The 18968-nt window shown below is 35.1% G+C and overlaps 2 protein-coding genes across 3 annotated transcripts in view; one reads left to right on the top strand and one right to left on the bottom strand.

Moving 5' to 3' along the window:
• LOC149477055 (uncharacterized) overlaps window positions 1–18968 on the top strand; it is a 306353-nt gene that overhangs the window by 128444 nt on the left and 158941 nt on the right. The gene's annotated exons all lie outside the window — the stretch shown is intronic.
• Window positions 10274–17013, bottom strand: LOC149477057 (uncharacterized). 2 transcript variants are annotated; one of them, XM_089711368.1, is made up of 2 exons: window positions 15389–16984; window positions 10274–10747 (listed from the first exon to the last, which is right to left on the bottom strand). In XM_089711368.1, the coding sequence occupies exons 1-2, from the start codon at window positions 15729–15731 to the stop codon at window positions 10491–10493; spliced, it is 600 nt and encodes a 199-aa protein (XP_089567494.1). In that variant the 5' UTR covers window positions 15732–16984; the 3' UTR covers window positions 10274–10490. The 2 variants fall into 2 exon arrangements, with proteins under 2 accessions (XP_089567494.1, XP_089567495.1); XM_089711369.1 differs by having other exon boundaries at window positions 10637–10847; window positions 15389–17013.

Consider the following 18968-nt stretch of genomic DNA (forward strand, 5'->3'; position numbering starts at 1 on the left):
AACCCACTTTCAATATCTACCTTTACAATTTTTATTCATTTAGTTATTTTTAGAGCACTTTTAAATAATCGCTGGTTTTAAATTTTTAATGATATTTTATCTAAATTCTCAGAAACTGCAATCATAACTACTTGTACATGGCCTTGCTGATACACGCGTAACCTATTTGGCGACTTTGTTGATTTTAAATTAAAATTATTAACTCCATATATCAGTATTATTATAAACTAAGTATTGATAATTATGTTTTACGAGGAAAAAGTCTTCTTAAAATGTGAAACTCAAAAGTTTCTTTGTTTGAACGCGCTAATCTCAGGACAACTGGTCCGATTTGAAAAATTATTTCGGTGTTGGATAGCCGAAATAAGTAGGTGTAATTTATACCAAAGAAGAAACTGCTTTATTCATAAATATCATATCGTCTTCTAACAGGAAAACTCAAAATAGAAAATAAATTATATGTAATTTCATTTCATCAACAATCCCCGAAATTCAGAAATAAATATATTAATTATTGTCCATATAACTGGTAATTTAAAAATACGTTATATCTACTGAAATTGCAAAAAATAACAGTATTGAAAAAAACTGAACAATGGAAACCAATTTTAACATTCAGCAAAATAGCTGTTAACGCAGCGTTAAAATAACGATTAAAATTTTATGTGCACATTTTATAAATGGTATATAAGTTACGTATTTCAAAAGTAATGTACCTATAACAATAGGATATTGTTCATGAGTACTGGGTAATCAAACTGCAGTCGAGAATAGGATATTTAAGCAAGGATTTTTATATGAAATACGCTTCAAAAGATACGAAAGTTTTAGTTTTAAATTTGAAAATGTTACGTACTACTGTTAATACTATAATATTATAAATGCGAAAGTTTGTGAAGATGTGTGTGTGTGTTTGTGTTTGTTACTCTTTCACGCAAATAATACTGAACCGATTACAATGAAATTTAGCACACATATAGAGGGTAACTTGGATTAACACATAGGATAGGTTTTATCCCGGAAATCTCACGGGAACAGGAACTATGCGGGTTTTTCTTTGAAAACGCGAGTGAAGCCGCGGTCGGTACGCTAGTATTTTAAAATCAGCTCATATTTGTTTCGAGTGCACACTGGTTTTCTATGATCAGGGGTTTTACCATGATTTCCTATAGCAGTAATATTTCCAGAGTGGGAAAGTGATGGCGCTAGACGACTTACATAGCGCTGTCATTTTCCATACTGGATATAATACTGCTTTAAGGCATGGTACGGGTCGGTACTTGGACTATTTATTCAGTTGCGATACGATAATATATCGCTGGTAAAGTGCTAGTTGACAGATGCATTACGATATACCAGTTACCTCAAGATGTTTTCCTTCTTCGATTAAAGCGTTTAGTGGAAATGACTTATTTTTATGTTATCTTGGATTTATGGTACCTTTCAATTATTTTTGCTGGCTCAGTCAATACGGTTTACTAGTAACTGAACAAGCAATTGTCTGTTTATAATTAAAGAGAAGATTAGTACACAATTTTGATATACTATTGATTGCTATAAACGAAAACCGTGGATAATAATAAAAGTACCTATATTATTTGTTAACATACCCAACTGTATTATTGTAATTATTGTATTGGAATAATTGTATTGATTTATTTATTAATAGCTCCATATATTTGTAAATGCTTATTACACAAGAATTTATCAGTCTGTCTGAAACCACGGTCGCTTTGAAGTTCTCGAAACTTTGAATTCTTTAAATTATATACAGGGTGTCCCGCTTTCGGTATACTAAGCGCGAAGGGACTTGTAGTTTTGCATACACTGATCACATAAAAAATACTTAAATAACAAAATTACGCGAAAAATTTTTTGCTAAATTTTTCCTTAAAATCCATGTATTCGTCTCTAGCTTCGCGCAGCCGCCATATACCGCTTCGCTAATGCGAGTATTTTGTCTATGAAAACATAATCTTAAACGATAGCTCACATGTGGGTGGCAAAGTTGCGCGGTTTGCTTGTTGGGGGTGTACACATGGAATTTTAAGAATTCCTCTATTTAAAAAAAAAATGCGTCTGGAATTATATTAGTATTTTTTACGTACTCAGCGTATGCAAGACTATAACCTCCTTTGAGCTTAGTATACCAACAGTGGGACACCCTGTATAATGTATATGTATATTAAATACATATATACACACTGAATGCCTCATTATTATTAATATTAAACTATGCTGTTCTGCCCTATTGCCCCTTTTACGTTTTCTCTCCTTAAGAACCGTCATTGGGCATTAAAAATGTTTAAAAAATTACTCGAATTTGTCAAGCCGTTTTCGAGTTTTGCGATGAGCATCATCACATTTGGCGATTAATTTTAATTTATATAGATAAAATAAGTAAATAATAATAAAATTAAAATGTATATTATTACTTTATATTACTTCCCTTAATATATTTTATCATGCCATATGGCCATTCCTATAAAAATATATTAAGCATATTTCTGTAATATTAAAACCAATTTCGTAAGGCGCTTCATAAATTTCTTCTTGACAATTTTTCATCCTCTAAGCCTGGATTATGAGGAAGGCTTCATAAAAATATTTGGGGATTTCCAGAATGAATTTGTAGTTAAATATTAAAGGGGAATCAAAACGTATTGCTATGAAGGCAAAATAAGAATTTCAGGTCAATTTTAGTAATGAGAGTTTATTTTGTAACTGAATAATGAAAAAATAAGGCTATCTATTTTTATTCCTATGAATATTAGATAATTTGGATGTTCAAGTGTTTGTGTTTTTGATACTATACGTTTTGGAACTTAAATTAACGTGTATCGAGAAAATTAATAGATCTATTTTGAAAAAAAAAATAAATTTCGATCACGAAACGGATTTTGAACTCGCGTTTTTTCGCCGTACCGTTTTTTTTATATCACTCAAACATTTATTAATGCAATCAGTCTTTTATAAGCACTATTTACTCGTCACAACATTTACCTTTTACCAGCAAAACTTACCACCGGTTCGGAAAGCAGTTTCTACAGAGAAGAGTCGGCAAGATGCCTCTGGCGACTCTACTATTTATAATCTATATGTTATAGATAAAGCCCGATGCACAGTCTCTTCGCGGAATGGTTCGTCCTAGGTTTAGCCGAAGCCAGGCAGCATTCCTCGAAATTTAACAATTTCGCACTTTGACTGAAGTTTACTATGATATATTATGGAAATTCGGTCTCTTCGCGGAATGACTGATTTATCTAAGGTTATGCCACACTATCAGTCAATCCTCGAATTACATATATAAATTACTACTTACTGAAGTTTACTATTTGGAAATTCGATCATTTAATTACACATAGTAGGTACACCCTAACTTTTTGTTTGTGTAGCACACTAATGACCATTACAGCTCTAATTGAGGGCAAATAGCTATGTCAATATTCGTACTGGTCCGAACTGTTTGTCCTGTATTCGTAGCTATTGTTTTAGGGTTTCGAATGATACCCTAGCGTAACGCCCACGGCTTTGCTCTCGTGGTGAGAGGAATTTCGCATGGCAATGAGATGTTTTATGCAGGTAAAATTAGGACATAGCACTATCTAACCCACAAAATCCCACTAATTTTTTATGCGAAAGTCTGTAAGGATTGATAGGTTTAATAATTAAGGGCTAGTTTTTAAATCCTTGGTTAAAACTTATTCATCGAATAACGTATTAAACTACCATTTAAAAATGTATTCTAATTGTCCGTATTTGACAGTTTACAGGTGACATTTTAAAATGTTCGTGTAATACTTTAGTGGACGTAAAATTTTAACGAAGGATTGAAAAATCGGCCCTAAGGCATATTTCTTAATCAGTGAATAAACTCCATGTCTAATGAAATAATTATAATTTTTTAGTACTATGTCAATCGCTTAATGTCCATTTCATAGCCAGAGACAGATACCACAACTAGTATACACAAATTCGATCAAATATTCGAAACAGCTTACTTAGTACTTAACAGTGCATCGGTAAACTAATCTAGAGTTGTGATTAAGACGATTATCATCGTATTAGATTCGCCTAATGCCGGCTGATTACTGGTCGATTGAGCGGTAATCAAGATGGTTTAGCAACCGATGGTTAGTAAATTATTGAAGTTATGGTAGTTATTAAATATCTTACAGGAGGGTTAGCATGACGTCTTATCCTCGATCGTCGTATATTATAGCAATCTTTTTTCCTACCTTTGGTATTGAAAGAGATGCAAGATCACTTCGTCCTTTAGGAATTAATAAGCTGGAGCGAGGTTGGATGTGAAATTTTCACCTGGGGTTATCATGATGTCTGATAGCAGTATTATTTCCAAAATAGGCAAGTGATGGCGCTATATAATATTATGTTGATGTTATTTTTCTACACTGGAAATAATACTGCTTTAAAACGTCATGGTACAGGGGCTAGTAGATGGCCGATTTTGTTTATGCGCAGAAGATATATTTTTATCACATATGCTTCAGATGATAATTAAAAGTCATGAAATCTATAGTCATAATTATTATAAAGCTGAAGGATTTGTTTACTCGAACGCGATAATTTCAGGAACCACGTATCCAATTTGAAAAAAAAAATCACCGTTAGATAGTCAATTTATTGAGGAAGGCTATATGTATACTATAATCATGCTAAGACTAATAAGAGTGGAGCAATGCGGGTAAAACCGCGGGCCACAGCTAGTAAAATAACTGAACGTATACTAATAGGATTATGAATTAAAAATACTAACTTGGAAATGCTTTGCGGTTTTGTGGTGACCTGTAATACAGCTTGTAATAAATCTGAAACAGAACTTTTACAAATTGCACCATAATAAATATTTTGTAAGTCACCTAAACCCTCGAAGGGTTCCGGATGTTAGTAAATAGCCTTTGAACTGAAGACATTTCATCATTGGGTACAAACCACTTCCCGCGTTCGTAATAAATTGTTTATCCCCTGCCCTAATGGGGAAATTGTGTTTATGGTGTGTAGGTGTTTTATAATTAAAGACTGGTTAGGGTTGACCACTATGTATAAAATATACAAAATTTATATCACTAAATATGTAGTATAAAACATAGTCGCTTTTTTGTGCCTGTGTCCCTGTGTACGCTTAAATCTTTGAAACTAAGCAATGGATTTTGATGTGTTTTTTTTATATATTATATCGTGATTCAAGAGGAAGGTTTTATTTGTTGTAATAACATTTTTATAATTACTAGTTGACACAAAGTGATATAATCTGTGATATTTTTAAACTCAATCAATCAAATTTATTTATTATTAAACATACATACATACAATTACAATTACAATTTATTACAATATACAATTAATATTCATGTAAAATTATATAATTATATAAATAAAAGGCTACCAAAACAATTTATACAAGCCAATGTTTCCCTAGCTAGGTTACTGGGCAACCTGTGTTTAGGAGAAACAGCTTGCCTCTAAAATAAATTCACAAAAAGCCTCTTAGCAAATACTTAATTATAATTAAAATTGGTTAGAATAGAGAGTAGAGAAAAAAAAATGTATAAATTTAAGATGTGAGAATGCTGGTGTGTCGTATGAAACTGTATCGTATGAAAGTATATATATTTGTGCGTGTAAGTGTGTGTGTGTGTGTGTGTGTGTGTGTGTGTGTGTGTGTGTGTCTGAAATATTATATTGGATTTAAGCAAGAGTCACGTTTATACTTTAAGCCAGTATCTCAAGAAGTTGTTCTGTCTCGTCATAAGTTTTTCCTAATAGAAAGACGCGTACGGTTAATTTACATTTAGAATACGGTAAGGCATAGATGCTAAGACTATCATTAATTTTGTTATACAAATAGGGTCCGAGGAAGTAAAAGAACCTCTTGGTGAACCTGCTATATGGCCGAGGAACAGTGCAGATTTTGTTCTTTCGTCGAAACGAGATTGTAACTAGAGGTGTTAATCGGTGTTGTAAAATAATAGTCTGTAAAATAAAATGTTGTCTAACGGTGAGAACCTTCCAATCTTTGTACAGGTCGGTTGTACAATACTGCATAGGTTTAAACGTGGAGACTTTCATAACTGCTCTTTGAGCCACCTCGAGGGGCTTCAGTATGGTTTTTGCGGCACCTCCCCAACATACAATACAGTATGTGACAATAGATTCGCACAAGGCATAGTAGACGGTGCGTAGAACGGCAGTGTTCGTGACGTGTCTCAAATTTTTAAAAATATAAATAAGTTTTCTGACCCTAGTTGTTAGGAGACCAATATGAGTTTTATAATTTAAAAGTTTATCCAGAGTTATGCCCAAGTATCTAATATTATCTACAGAATTAATGGTTGGACAGTGACACAGAGCTGTTGTTGGCATGTGACAGGAGTGAGCTTTTACTGAAATTGGTGTTTGAGGTTGTGACTTTGAAGAAAGAGAAAAGGTTATTAGTTTTGTTTTAGAAGTATTCAATGTCAGGGTGTTAGTAATAAGCCACTCATGTATATAGTTAAAGCCATTTTGTGCGGTATTTTGAAGTTCAGACCACGAATTTGCGAAGAATGTTACAGCAGTGTCATCTGCAAAGGATACTATCTTAGCGTTAGGTATATAGGCATTACAAAGATCGTTAATGAAGACAAGAAATAAGGTGGGTCCAAGTATACTCCCTTGAGGTACACCAAAGTGAATAGGAAGCTCCTTACTTGTGTAAGCTCCTATTTTTACCATTTGTGTTCGAGTCGCTAGGTAGCTCCTAAAGTAGTCCAGTTGCGAGCCTCGTATACCCATTATTTCGAGTTTATTTAGAAGCGTGGAAGTTCGAATGGTATCGAAGGCCTTGGCGAGGTCGAGGAATATTGTAAGAACCTTGTTTTGTGAGTTCAACTTATTGACAATGAAAGTTGTTAGTTCCTGAACTGCATCGGTGGTGCTTTTATTTCTCCTAAAACCAAATTGTTGACATGAGATAAGTTTGAAATTTTCTAAGTAGTTTATTAGTCTATTATTTACCAAGCGCTCAAGAACCTTCGACAACGCAGTGAGGACTGCTATGGGGCGATAGTTACCAGGAGAAGCTTTTTCTCCTCCTTTGTATATCGGGTGTACGATAGCTTTTTTAAAAGAGCTGGGAAAAGTAGAAGTTTGGAAGCTCAGGTTGAAAATATAGGTTAGGACAGGGGCCAAAGTTGTTGAATATCGTTTAAGAACGGAAGGGGGAATAGCATCCCATCCGGATGCTGCATTTGTTCTAAGAGAATGTATAATAGTCGTAATTTCGTTGGGATCGGTTTCAAGTAGAACAAAAGAGGCTACCGGACTCTTACACTGCGGCAGAGTTCGCCCCGTTGAAGAGTGGCTGTTGATTAAATTTTTAGCAAGGCTCTCACCTATTCCAACAAAGAATCTATTAAGCTCGTTACAAGACTGAGACGGTGAGTTTGACAGAGACAGTAAATCACTTGTTCGGTGTACCGGCTTTGTAGTGTAAGTAATTCTTTTTATAGTATCCCAAAGAATTTTTAAATTATTTCCAGCTTTGTTAAGTTCCTTAGTATCGAATTGTCTTTTTACTCTTTTTAATATATTATTACAAAAATTTCTGTATCGTTTGTAGCTGATCATTAGGGTTTCGTTGTTGGGTGATTTTTTAAATTTTTTGTGAAGTGCATCCCTGTGTTTTATACACCTAAGTAGTCCTGGAGTGATCCAGGGTTTAAGGATTTTTTTCTTAGCAGATAATTTTTTGACAATCGTGCTTTCAGTAATAGCGTTTTGGATGAGTGACACGAGAGCATCAGTAGCAATATTAACATTCGAGATAGAGTATATAGGTGCTAGATCTATTTGTTCAATTATTTTGTCTAATTTGTTAAAATCAATTTTAGATATAGTCGAGGTTTCATTGTTTTTTATTTTTTTACGATAGACGCAAAGCAGGGTAGAGTAGTGATCAGTGACTGTTGTGTTTGTGTTTGTTTGTGAAAGTAATTCCTATATATCTTAAAATTCTTATAAACTTAGAAGTTATTGTGACAAATTATTGTTCTTGTTTTATTCAAATACCGGCTAACAATTATACACAGTGTTCAGAATAAGGCTTTGTTTTATGATCTCTATAGAAGTAAATGATATTAAAAATGAGTTGATGGAACAAAAAGAACTTACTTATAACGTAATAGCGATGAATAAGTTGTTTTTCGTAAAGGAAAATAGAAAAATGTGTTGCTAGAGCTTGATTAGACGCGCGTCACCACTCACTCAGAAATCAAGAAAACGAATTTCTTTTGTTCTTTATATTAGTAAATGTCCATAAAGATAAATAAATAAATAATAATAAATAAATAAATAATATTTTGGGACAATTTTCACACGCAGCACGATCTGATGATCCCATACTAAGCTATCGCTTGTGTTATGGAAACCAGATGGCTGATAACAATACATAATAATATATAATTTTAAATAAATACTTATATAGATAATTAACACCCAGACACAGAGCAAACATCTATGTTCATCACACAAATATTTGCCCCGGGTGGGGATCTAACCCACGACCTCTGGCTTGGAAGGCAGGACCACTACCAACCAAGCCAATCAGCCAGTCAAATAGATATAGATAGAGATAGAGAATAGATATAATAATTTCAATATTTGAGAAAGTATTAAACTTATTCCTGGCTTTGTAAGGAAAGTAGTGTAGGTATATCGAAATGATACGTTATATTATATCAAAGATGTTTCACTAATTAATAGATACATTCTATAGAAGGACGCTTTGCCTAAAACCTAATAAATTATATACTAAAACCTTCCCCTTGAATCACTCTATCTATTAAAAAAAAACATTAAAATACGGTGCGTAGTTTTAAAGATTTAAGCATACATAGGCACACAGGGAGAGAGAAAGCGACTTTGTTTTATACTAGGTATGTATTGATACCGAATTTTATATGAAATAATACCCTGTTTTAATTGATATAGTCAATGTAATGATAACTTAATATTTTCCAACAAATTTTTGCAGTCATTGAACTCAAGGCTAATAAGTGTTGGATTATTACACACTAATTGCCGTTAAAACATATTTCTCTACATAACAAGGTAAGTAATAAAATAATGTAATAAGATAATTAATCTAAATTGCCATGAAAATGTTTCACTAAAAGGTAAGTAATAATAGAAAATAATAAGGTAATTATACTGAAACAACAACTTTGCTAAGCAAGCTGATCTCGGAGCAACGACCTTTAATATAAAAAACCGGCCAAGTGCGAGTCGGACTCGCGCACCGAGGGTTCCGTATGTGATGTAACTAAAAATTTATGGTTTTCGTAATTTTTCCTTTATCTATGCTATAAGACGTTGCTTTGTACCAAATTTCAAGATTCTGAGTTCACGGGAAGCACCCTGTAGGTTTTGATTCCCTTGCAAGTGTCGAAAATTTGCGGCATAAACGGCTGTATCTTTTGATTGCGTTGGCTTAGAAGTTTGATTTTTTCACAGCTTCAAGGGACAGTAGACCTGAGTAATTGATATAAATTTCAGCTTCATATCTCCACGCGTTCCTGAGAAAAAGGGTCTTGACAGACGGACGGACGGACGGACGGACAGACGGACAACAAAGTGATCCTATAAGGGTTCCGTTTTTTCCTTTTGAGGTACGGAACCCTAAAAATTATAATTAAAATCCATCATCCACTAAATCTAAATATTTAAGCATTGTTTTACCTTAATATTTAAATAAAAAAACTTCCCAAGAAACGTGGATGTTACGTTGAAAGTGGCCAATTATAATATTTTCCTTTTAAATTATAATATCGAGAATGCCGAATTTTTTACCTTATCTTACAAGAGTCATGTTATTATTTGGTTGAACTGTACAAGAATAATAAACGAAATTTTATCTTTGTACTAGCTTTCCGCCCTCGGCTTCGCCCGCGTTTTCAAAGAAAAACCCGTTCCCGTAGGATTTCCGGGATAAAACCTATCCTATGTCCTTTCTCGAGTATCAAAATATCTCTATACCAAATTTCATACAAATTGGTTCAGTAGTTAAGGCGTGATTGAGTAACAGACAGACAGACAGAGTTACTTTCGCATTTATAATTAGTATGGATTAAATACAATTCAAGATAATATTATTATATTGTATTTGGAACCGGTGGTAAATATTTTTTATGCATTATGACGCTGTAAAAGTGGAGAGGCTGGATGCGGCTTAAGGGCTTCGTCGCCGGTGAAATAATGAAATAATAAGTCGTAATGGTAGTTCAAGGTTTATAATTATGCTCGGCAATTTACATACAGAAGTCTTTATAAGTACAAACAATTATTACAATAATTAATGCGTGTGTCGACTGTTCGCACGAGCGGCGGAGCTGAGAGTGCGGAATCAGGCGCGCGGGGCCGGGGGGGCGATCGGCCGATGAGCACTCGCGAGCCTGCGTGTGTGTGTGACAAACAATTTTGCACACAAGGCGTCAACATGTTGCCGGCCCAGGAACGGAGTTCTGATCTTCGATGGGTAGGGGACACAGTCGGTTAAAGGCCCGTCGTTGTATCCCTGAAGAGGTGAGGACGTCAGCTACGCGGGTCACGCCGTCGGAGCCGGGGTGGAGGCGAGTCACTCGTCCCAGAAGCCACTGGTTGGGATGCAGTCGCTCATCTTTTACTACGACCATTTCTCCAAGTTTGAGCTGTCCTCCATCTTTGCGCCATTTCTGTCGTTTTTGAAGTTCTGTAATGTATTCTTTATGAAATCTATTCCAGAAATGGGTTTTTAGTTGCTGTGTTCTCATATATCGTGAAAGAGTGTGCACAGCAGTAGTTTCCTTGACCTGGGGAGTAGGCAGAAATGTTATTGTTCGTCCAATTAAAAAATGCGATGGTGTGAGAGCTGTAAGATCCGATGGATCTGAAGAAATAGGGGTGAGGGGTCTTGAGTTCAAGATCGCCTCAATCTGTACAAGAACCGTATTCATTTCTTCATAAGTTAAATTAGTACAACCTACGACTCGCTTCAAGTGGTGTTTAAATGACTTAACCGAACCCTCAGCTAATCCGTTAAAATGTGGACTATAAGCTGGTGAAAATCTAAAGTTAATTGACATGTTCGATGTTTGTGATTTAATAGTATCAGAATTTTGTTTAAGGAATTTAGATAATTCATTACATGCGCCTACGAAATTTGTTCCATTATCAGAAAAAATGTTTGTTGGTTTGCCCCTACGAGCAATAAATCTATTTAATGCAGCTAAATATGACTCACTACTCAGATCGGTCACAAGTTCTATGTGCACGGCCTTGACGGCTAAACACACAAATATGCAAAGATAGGATTTCATGGTTCTACTTCCTCTTCCCTTACGGTTCAGTATCATGACCGGTCCGGCGTAGTCAACAGCAGTGTTTGTGAACGGAAACTCAGCATGCAAGCGCTGTTCGGGAAGATTGCCCATGATTGGTTGTATAATCCTTCCCGAAAAACGACAACATTTAATACATCTTTGAACTGTTTTGCGAGCCAAGTTTCTGCCCCCAATAATCCAAAATTTGTGACGCAAGGTAGCCAAAAGCAACTGTGGACCAGCGTGCATAAGCCAAATATGATATTGTCTGAATATGAGTTCTGCGAGGTGATGCTTTGATGAAAGCAATATGGGGTGTTTTGTGTCAAAATCATAAAAAGAGTTATTAAGTCTACCTCCCACTCGCATTAGTTCGTCAGCTTTGTTAAAGAATGGATTTAAATTGCATAATGAATTTTTAATAGGTAATTTTTTATTATTTTTTAATAACGTATATTCTTGTGAAAAATGTTCACGCTGTGCGAATCTGCAAAGTGCGCTTAGAGCAGAATTAAGTTCATGGATTTTTAGGTGACCACTACGCTTATTTTTCCTATTATAATAATTATGAATGAACCTTTGAGCGTAAGCCACAATACGTTGTAATCGGTTGAAACTAGAGAATTGTTTTAACAAATTTGAATAATATGTGATATGATCTAATTGAGTAGTCGACAAGTTACATTGAACCTTAAATTCTGGTAATTCAGATTGCTTATAGCTTGTTGGTTGGGTTGGCCATGATGAGTCATCTTGCGCCAGGAATGCCGGCCCGGTCCACCACAATGTACAAGTTTCTAATTGTTTTGCGTCTAGCCCTCGTGAGCCTATATCGGCAGGGTTAACGCTGGTGGGTACGTAACGCCAGGCGGATGACTCGCTTCTGTCAAGAATCTCTTGAATTCTATTAAAAACAAACGGCTTTAATAAATGAGTTTTTGAAGATTTTATCCAACCAAGCACAATAGTTGAATCACACCAATAAATACAATTATTTATGTGTAACCTAAGCGATGATTTTACTTTATCTACTAATTTTGCAGCGAGAAGTGCTCCGCACAATTCTAGCCGCGGTACAGTTGTCTGTTTCAATGGAGCGACTCGACTTTTCGCTGTCAATAAGTGAACAGAAACGTTGTTATTGTAAGAAACGGATTTAATGTAAACACAAGCCGAATACGCATAACTCGATGCGTCACTGAATGAATGGAGCTCAATGATAGCTGAGTCATCGCAAACAATGCATCTCGGAACGCGTATATAGTTGATATATAGTAACGAATCAATGAATTTTTGCCAACAAATTGCAATATCTGCAGGAACAGTTTCATCCCATGTAATTTTTAAGGACCACAATTTTTGCAAAATAGTTTTTGCGTTAAGTATGCATGGGTTAATTATGCCTAATGGGTCAAAGATTTGTGACATGATCGATAAAATAGTACGCTTACTGACGAGTTTGTTTTCTTTTATATTTACTGCGAACATTAACTTGTCTTCTTTGCACGACCAAAGGAGACCTAATGTTTTTGAATATTCGTTGTTACTCAAGTTAAGTAATCCGTCATTTACACTTTCATTAACGATTTCATTAATGATATGAGGACAGTTTGAATACCATTTTCTTAAATGAAATTGACCCGATTGTAACTGCTTTATGACTCCCTTACAGATTTGTAGTAATTCTTTTTCGGATGATGCTCCAGTTATGAGGTCATCAACATAAAAATCGCGTTGAATAATTTCAGAAATAACTTTATCGGGACATTCTAAACCAAGTTGTTTTAAACATCTAGTCGCAAGGTAAGGCGCGGATGCCGTACCGTATGTTACTGTTTTTAACTTATATTGTTTTATTTGTTCATAAGGCTCAAATCGCCATAATATCTGTTGCAACTGATGCTGATCTTCGTGAACATAGATCATGCGGTACATTTTTTCCACGTCTGCAGTGGCAATGAATTTATGTTGGCGCATTCTAACTAAAATACTATAGAGGTCATCTTGTACAGTTGGACCGATATTTTGTATATTGTTAAATGACAGACCAGAGGTCGTGACCGCAGAGGCATCAAATACGACGCGTAATTTGGTAGATAAACTGGTTTCACGACAAACACCGTGATGCGGCAACAGGTAAGTGTATATATCTTTTTCAGGATTTTTATTTTCGTACATGTGATTTAAGGTAATATATTCTTTAATAAATTTACAATATTGTTCTTTGAATACCGGGTCTTTACTAAATCTACGCTCTAATGATAAAAATCTAGACAAAGCTCGCTCGTATGATTCACCCAGTTTGGTGGGAGATTCTTTCAAAGGTATGGTCACAACAAACCGCCCGTTAGGCAGCCGTGATGTATTTTTCGAAAAATGTTCTTCACATTCTTTTTCTTCTTTTGATATTTGTTTATGAGTAGGTACAGTTTCATGTTCAAAAAATTGTGAAACAAGATCGTGAAGTTGATTATCATGAGACAAAGTAATATGATTGCAGTGGACTGTATTTAAATTATTAGGTATCTGAACTAGACCTGATATTAACCAACCAAGCGTGGTCTGGCTTAATGTGGGCATATTTTTCCCTAAATATATATTTTTTGAGCATAAAACATTCCAAAATATATCCGCTCCAAGCAGCATGTCTACTTGAGACGGCACATTGAATGTAGGATCAGCTAAAGTAATGTTTTCTGGTATATTTAATAATTTATAGTTAATATACGCAGTGGGTAAGTTTTGAGTAATTCGCGGCACTACAAAACAATTTATATTCTGCGTGTATGAGTTGATAAGCGACGATATGACAACTTCACATCGTTTAGTTAATTGTGATGATTGAGAATTCAACCCTTCAACTAATGACGAAGTCGAAGCGGTCGGTAAGTTAAGTTTAGTTAATAAATTCTCGGTAATAAAGCTTGATGTGCTACCATTGTCTAATAAGGCTCGCACTGTGTGTTTGTGGCCATGCTTATCCTGCACTTGGATTAAAGCAGTGGACAGTAAGACACAATTATTATGAATTGCTGATAAGACGATATTGTCTTCTGTATTATAATTTTTAGGTGTTTCTGTTTCAGGTTGCATCTGTGTGGGCTGCGCCAGCGGCGGCGCTGCGCATAGAACAACATTTTGATCGGGAGCTGAGGACGTCGCATCCGAAGGTAAGTGTCTATGTAATAAGCTGTTCAGTCTATTGTTACAAAAACGGCAAGATTCGAATTTACATGCGTTGGCATTGTGCCCTTGACGCAAACAATTTAAACATAATTTTAAGCCTTTAGCTTTTTGCATTCTGTGTTCTAATGAAAGTGACTTGAATTTCTGACAACGGTATATTGGATGATTCTGCTTGCACAACGGACAAACATGTTGTGGTTTATTATTAGTAGTAGGAGGAGATAAAGAATTGACAACTAATGATTTCTGACGATAATGTGTGACGTTGCTGTGCCGGCGTTTAGCGCTGGCTTCCTCCATTGTTTCTAGTAAATCAGACCGGTTTTTAAGAAATGTAAGGAGATTCTCTAGCGTAGGTAAGTCTTTAAATGTGTTGCGGTACGTTTCCCATTCGCGACTTGTAACTGAATCTAATTTATTCGACAAAATATAGATGATAAGTGCATCCCAGTGTTCAGTAGGTAAATTCAGTGTCTTTAGTGCTCTAAGATTTCTATTTACATTATCGATAATATTACGCATACCCTTGGATGATTCTTTAGTTAATATTTCGATATTAAAAATTGACTGAATGTGATTATTGACAAGAAGTCGCTTATTGTTGTAGCGATCACAGAGTAGATCCCAAGCAATACTATAATTATCAGCTGAAAAATCTAGCGCTCGAATAATCAAAGCTGCACTATCTTTTAGAGATGCGCGTAGGTAATGAAATTTTGTAATTTCGTTAATTGATTCATCTGAGTGTATGAGTGAACTAAATGTGTCATGAAATTCAAGCCAGTCCTGATACCGACCCGAAAAGCTAGGTAAGTGGATAGTAGGAAGTTTAAGGTTTGGCCTACCTCCGTGCACAGAATTAGAACCTGAGACCGATAAGTCGACGTCGCCTGGGGCGCTCTCGCCGCTCCGCGCCAGCGCCTCCTTGGCAACCGCGAAAGTACTAAAATACTTGCTCTCGAACTCCTCGCGTTCCTCGTCTGAAGAATCACATAATTGTTCTATATTAGTTTGAATGTTATCAAATTCGGTATAAAGTTCTTCGAATCTTGACAAACGAACACTAAGTTCACTTGCTTGAAGTCTAGTTAATGATTTACACTCATCGAGAGGATCTAAGAATTTTTTAAAATTTGTTAATTTCTGTTTACATGTACCACGTTGCTTTTTCAAAACCGAAATATCCATTTTGTATTCAATAATTTTAGTTGACCTACTTACGATACAAAATGTATTAATTTACCTGAACTATTAATAAATTACACAACTCTGATACTAATCAATCACAAAAAAACACAGAACAGCAAAAATAATTATGAAATGAATAAACGAAAATACTTATATTTATGAATATGAAGTGAGGGTGATTCGGTATAATTATACCGATCGGTTACCGCCGCGTTACCACCTGAATGCAAGTCACGTTGCGCTGCGCGTGATTCGCAATGGATCAACTGTAAAACGAAAGCAATGAATTATAATACGTTTCTAATGAAATATGTTTTTTAACAGTTTATGTACAGACGACACAACCTGAGAACTAGAAAATGATTTTATGAGATTGTATAGCAATAAAATGCTGCAATTAATTTTATAAATTAATGAGAAAGATAAGAAATAATCTTTAGGTAATGTTTTTAATTTAATGTTATTCAAATGAGATTAACCGCAGTTAAATCTCGATGTAATTGGTAGATAATGATTTAATGAGGTTTCCGCATATATCAATGCACGAAACAAACAATAGATAATAATTGGTAAGGCTTTTAGATCCGCACTAAAGGCGAAAGTAAAAAGCAAAATGAGATATAATTCAAATGAGATTAACCGCAGTTAAATCTCGATGTAATTGTTAGATAATGATTTAATGAGGTTTCCGCATATATCAATGCACGAAACAAATAATAGATAATAATTGGTAAGGCTTTTAGATCCGCACTAAAGGCGAAAGTAAAAAGCAAAATGAGATATATTTAGAATCGGAAAGATTCAATATTAACTTCCTAATGGAAAAAATTGGAACGAACTCACAATAACGCCACTTCCCCGGTTCTCACAAATATCCCATTGAAGTAGGTGCGAGTTCGATGCTTCCAAATCTGGTGACTCTCAGCTCCGCAGACCGCAGGTATGTCTTCACCGGCGCAAAATGGCTGCCACGTGCGCGATTCCTTCCTCTGTAGTTGCTGATTTTGATCCGGTTCGTAAGGCCCAAAATGGAGAGGCTGGATGCGGCTTAAGGGCTTCGTCGCCGGTGAAATAATGAAATAATAAGTCGTAATGGTAGTTCAAGGTTTATAATTATGCTCGGCAATTTACATACAGAAGTCTTTATAAGTACAAACAATTATTACAATAATTAATGCGTGTGTCGACTGTTCGCACGAGCGGCGGAGCTGAGAGTGCGGAATCAGGCGCGCGGGGCCGGGGGGGCGATCGGCCGATGAGCACTCGCGAGCCTGCGTGTGTGTGTGACAAACAATTTTGCACACAAGGCGTCAACAAAAAGTGTTTAAGAAGTCTAGTCGAATAAATAAATGCTCGACTTTGTCTATCTCTGGAGCAGCATTAAGGACATTTCTGTAACGACGTTATCAACAGAAGTTTATTTTGTTTGTAGTCTGTATTAGTAAAAAACATAATAAAACTTAAACTAATACCTACATGGAATATTATGTACAAGTAGTTTAACATTTTGTTAACATACATACATTACGTTTATATATATGAAGAGGATAAGTACAAACTTATACATAAGTAGAATATAGAGCAAGAGCTCACGACGCGACGGCCTGACCTTCGTTATTTTTTTAAGGTGAAAGTTTCTCTGTTTATGTCTCCTATACAGATAAGAACGACCAGCGACTATAAAGTTTTCAAAAATACTACTATGACAAAACAAACAGAAAATTCTACTGATCTTTAAAGACGAAGATTTTCATAATTAAATATTCGCTTTATAGAAAAACACATTTACCCGAGCATCGTCAGGTCATCCCTTAGATCAAAATAAATGTCCCAGGATTTGTTTTACATAAAAAATGTATGTTTAAGCGTACCCACATACCCGGAGGAAGGATTTACGAAAAATATGCTGATAATTTATCTTTCTGCGAAGTAAAAGGTTCTGATAATATATTTCCTATAATATCTCGGTATACGTAAATTTGTGTGAAAAATTTGCGATACTTGGTTCTGCAAATTTTTATATATTATATGAGCATTGATGGTGTAAATCAATATTTTGTTGCTTGCTGGTTGTATGAATGATATGGAAGCATGTTTTGTTATAAATTGGCAGGCTCACACTATGACGGAAAAGATAGAGAAAACATTAAGCTCAGTTTAGTAATAAATTTTACTAACAGTTCTTTGAATTATTTTATGGTAGCACGTGTTTACCCAATAAAAGTTAAGTAGTATGCAGTCACTATTACACGTGGACGAAGTCGCGGGCACAGCTAGTATTATAATATATATAGATATTAAGATGGAGTGTTTGCTTGCTTGAATGGTCTAGAAGCCTGTGGGAGATCGATCTTCTCCAATCTGATAACTAGATGAGACTATTTTTATCAAATATAATTGATGAACAGCGCCCATGATCACTTGACTAATGGATGTTTAATGTTTATATTTAATTAACTATATTCGATTCTTTCATCATTTTAATTCTTTTGATAACCAAATGAATTTTTATTTCAACTGCTGTTTTTAACACACAAAAGCCTGGGTAGGAATGACTACTCATTGTTGTGTATGGCTACTTGGCAAGCAGATGTGAACAGGTAAGTCAATATAGGTGACTTCACCGATCTGCTAACCAATCGAAATTCTGAAATCGATCTACCCTCATATATCACAGCATGCCGCTACAATCAATCCATTAATTAAAGAGACAAGAGCTTACATTTACAATGCAATTTATCGATTTTTCAATATAATACATGATAATATTATATGAACTCTATACATACTAATATCATAAAGCTGAAGAGTTTGTTTGTTTGTTTGAACGCGCTAATCTCGGAAACTACTGGTCCGATTTGAAAAATGTGTTAGATAGCCCATTATCGAGGAAAGCCTTAATGATCTAAGAGGAAAGCTATAGGTTATATTATATCATCTCGCTAAGACCAACAGGAGCGGAGTACTTCGGGTAAAACCGCGGAGCACAGCTAGTGTTACAATATAATACATGATAATATCATATGAACAATATATTGACAACCTTGAAGAGTATCAAGTGTTAGGTGTTGATTTCAATGTCAGTCTTGCAATGTGATATTATTTGGTAAACATGATACTATCCTAAGATGATGGAGGTATCCAACGAACAATTGTCAGTGTGAAATTAATCATTGAACTACTGAAATTTAGTAATTAACTTGGTAACACAATATATAAATGTAATAAATCATGTTG

Source organism: Colias philodice, chromosome 26 (genome assembly GCF_061535455.1).
Source record: "Colias philodice isolate Cphi_HAF_F1 chromosome 26, ilColPhil1 Martin Lab GWU primary, whole genome shotgun sequence".
Taxonomy (NCBI): domain Eukaryota; kingdom Metazoa; phylum Arthropoda; class Insecta; order Lepidoptera; family Pieridae; genus Colias; species Colias philodice.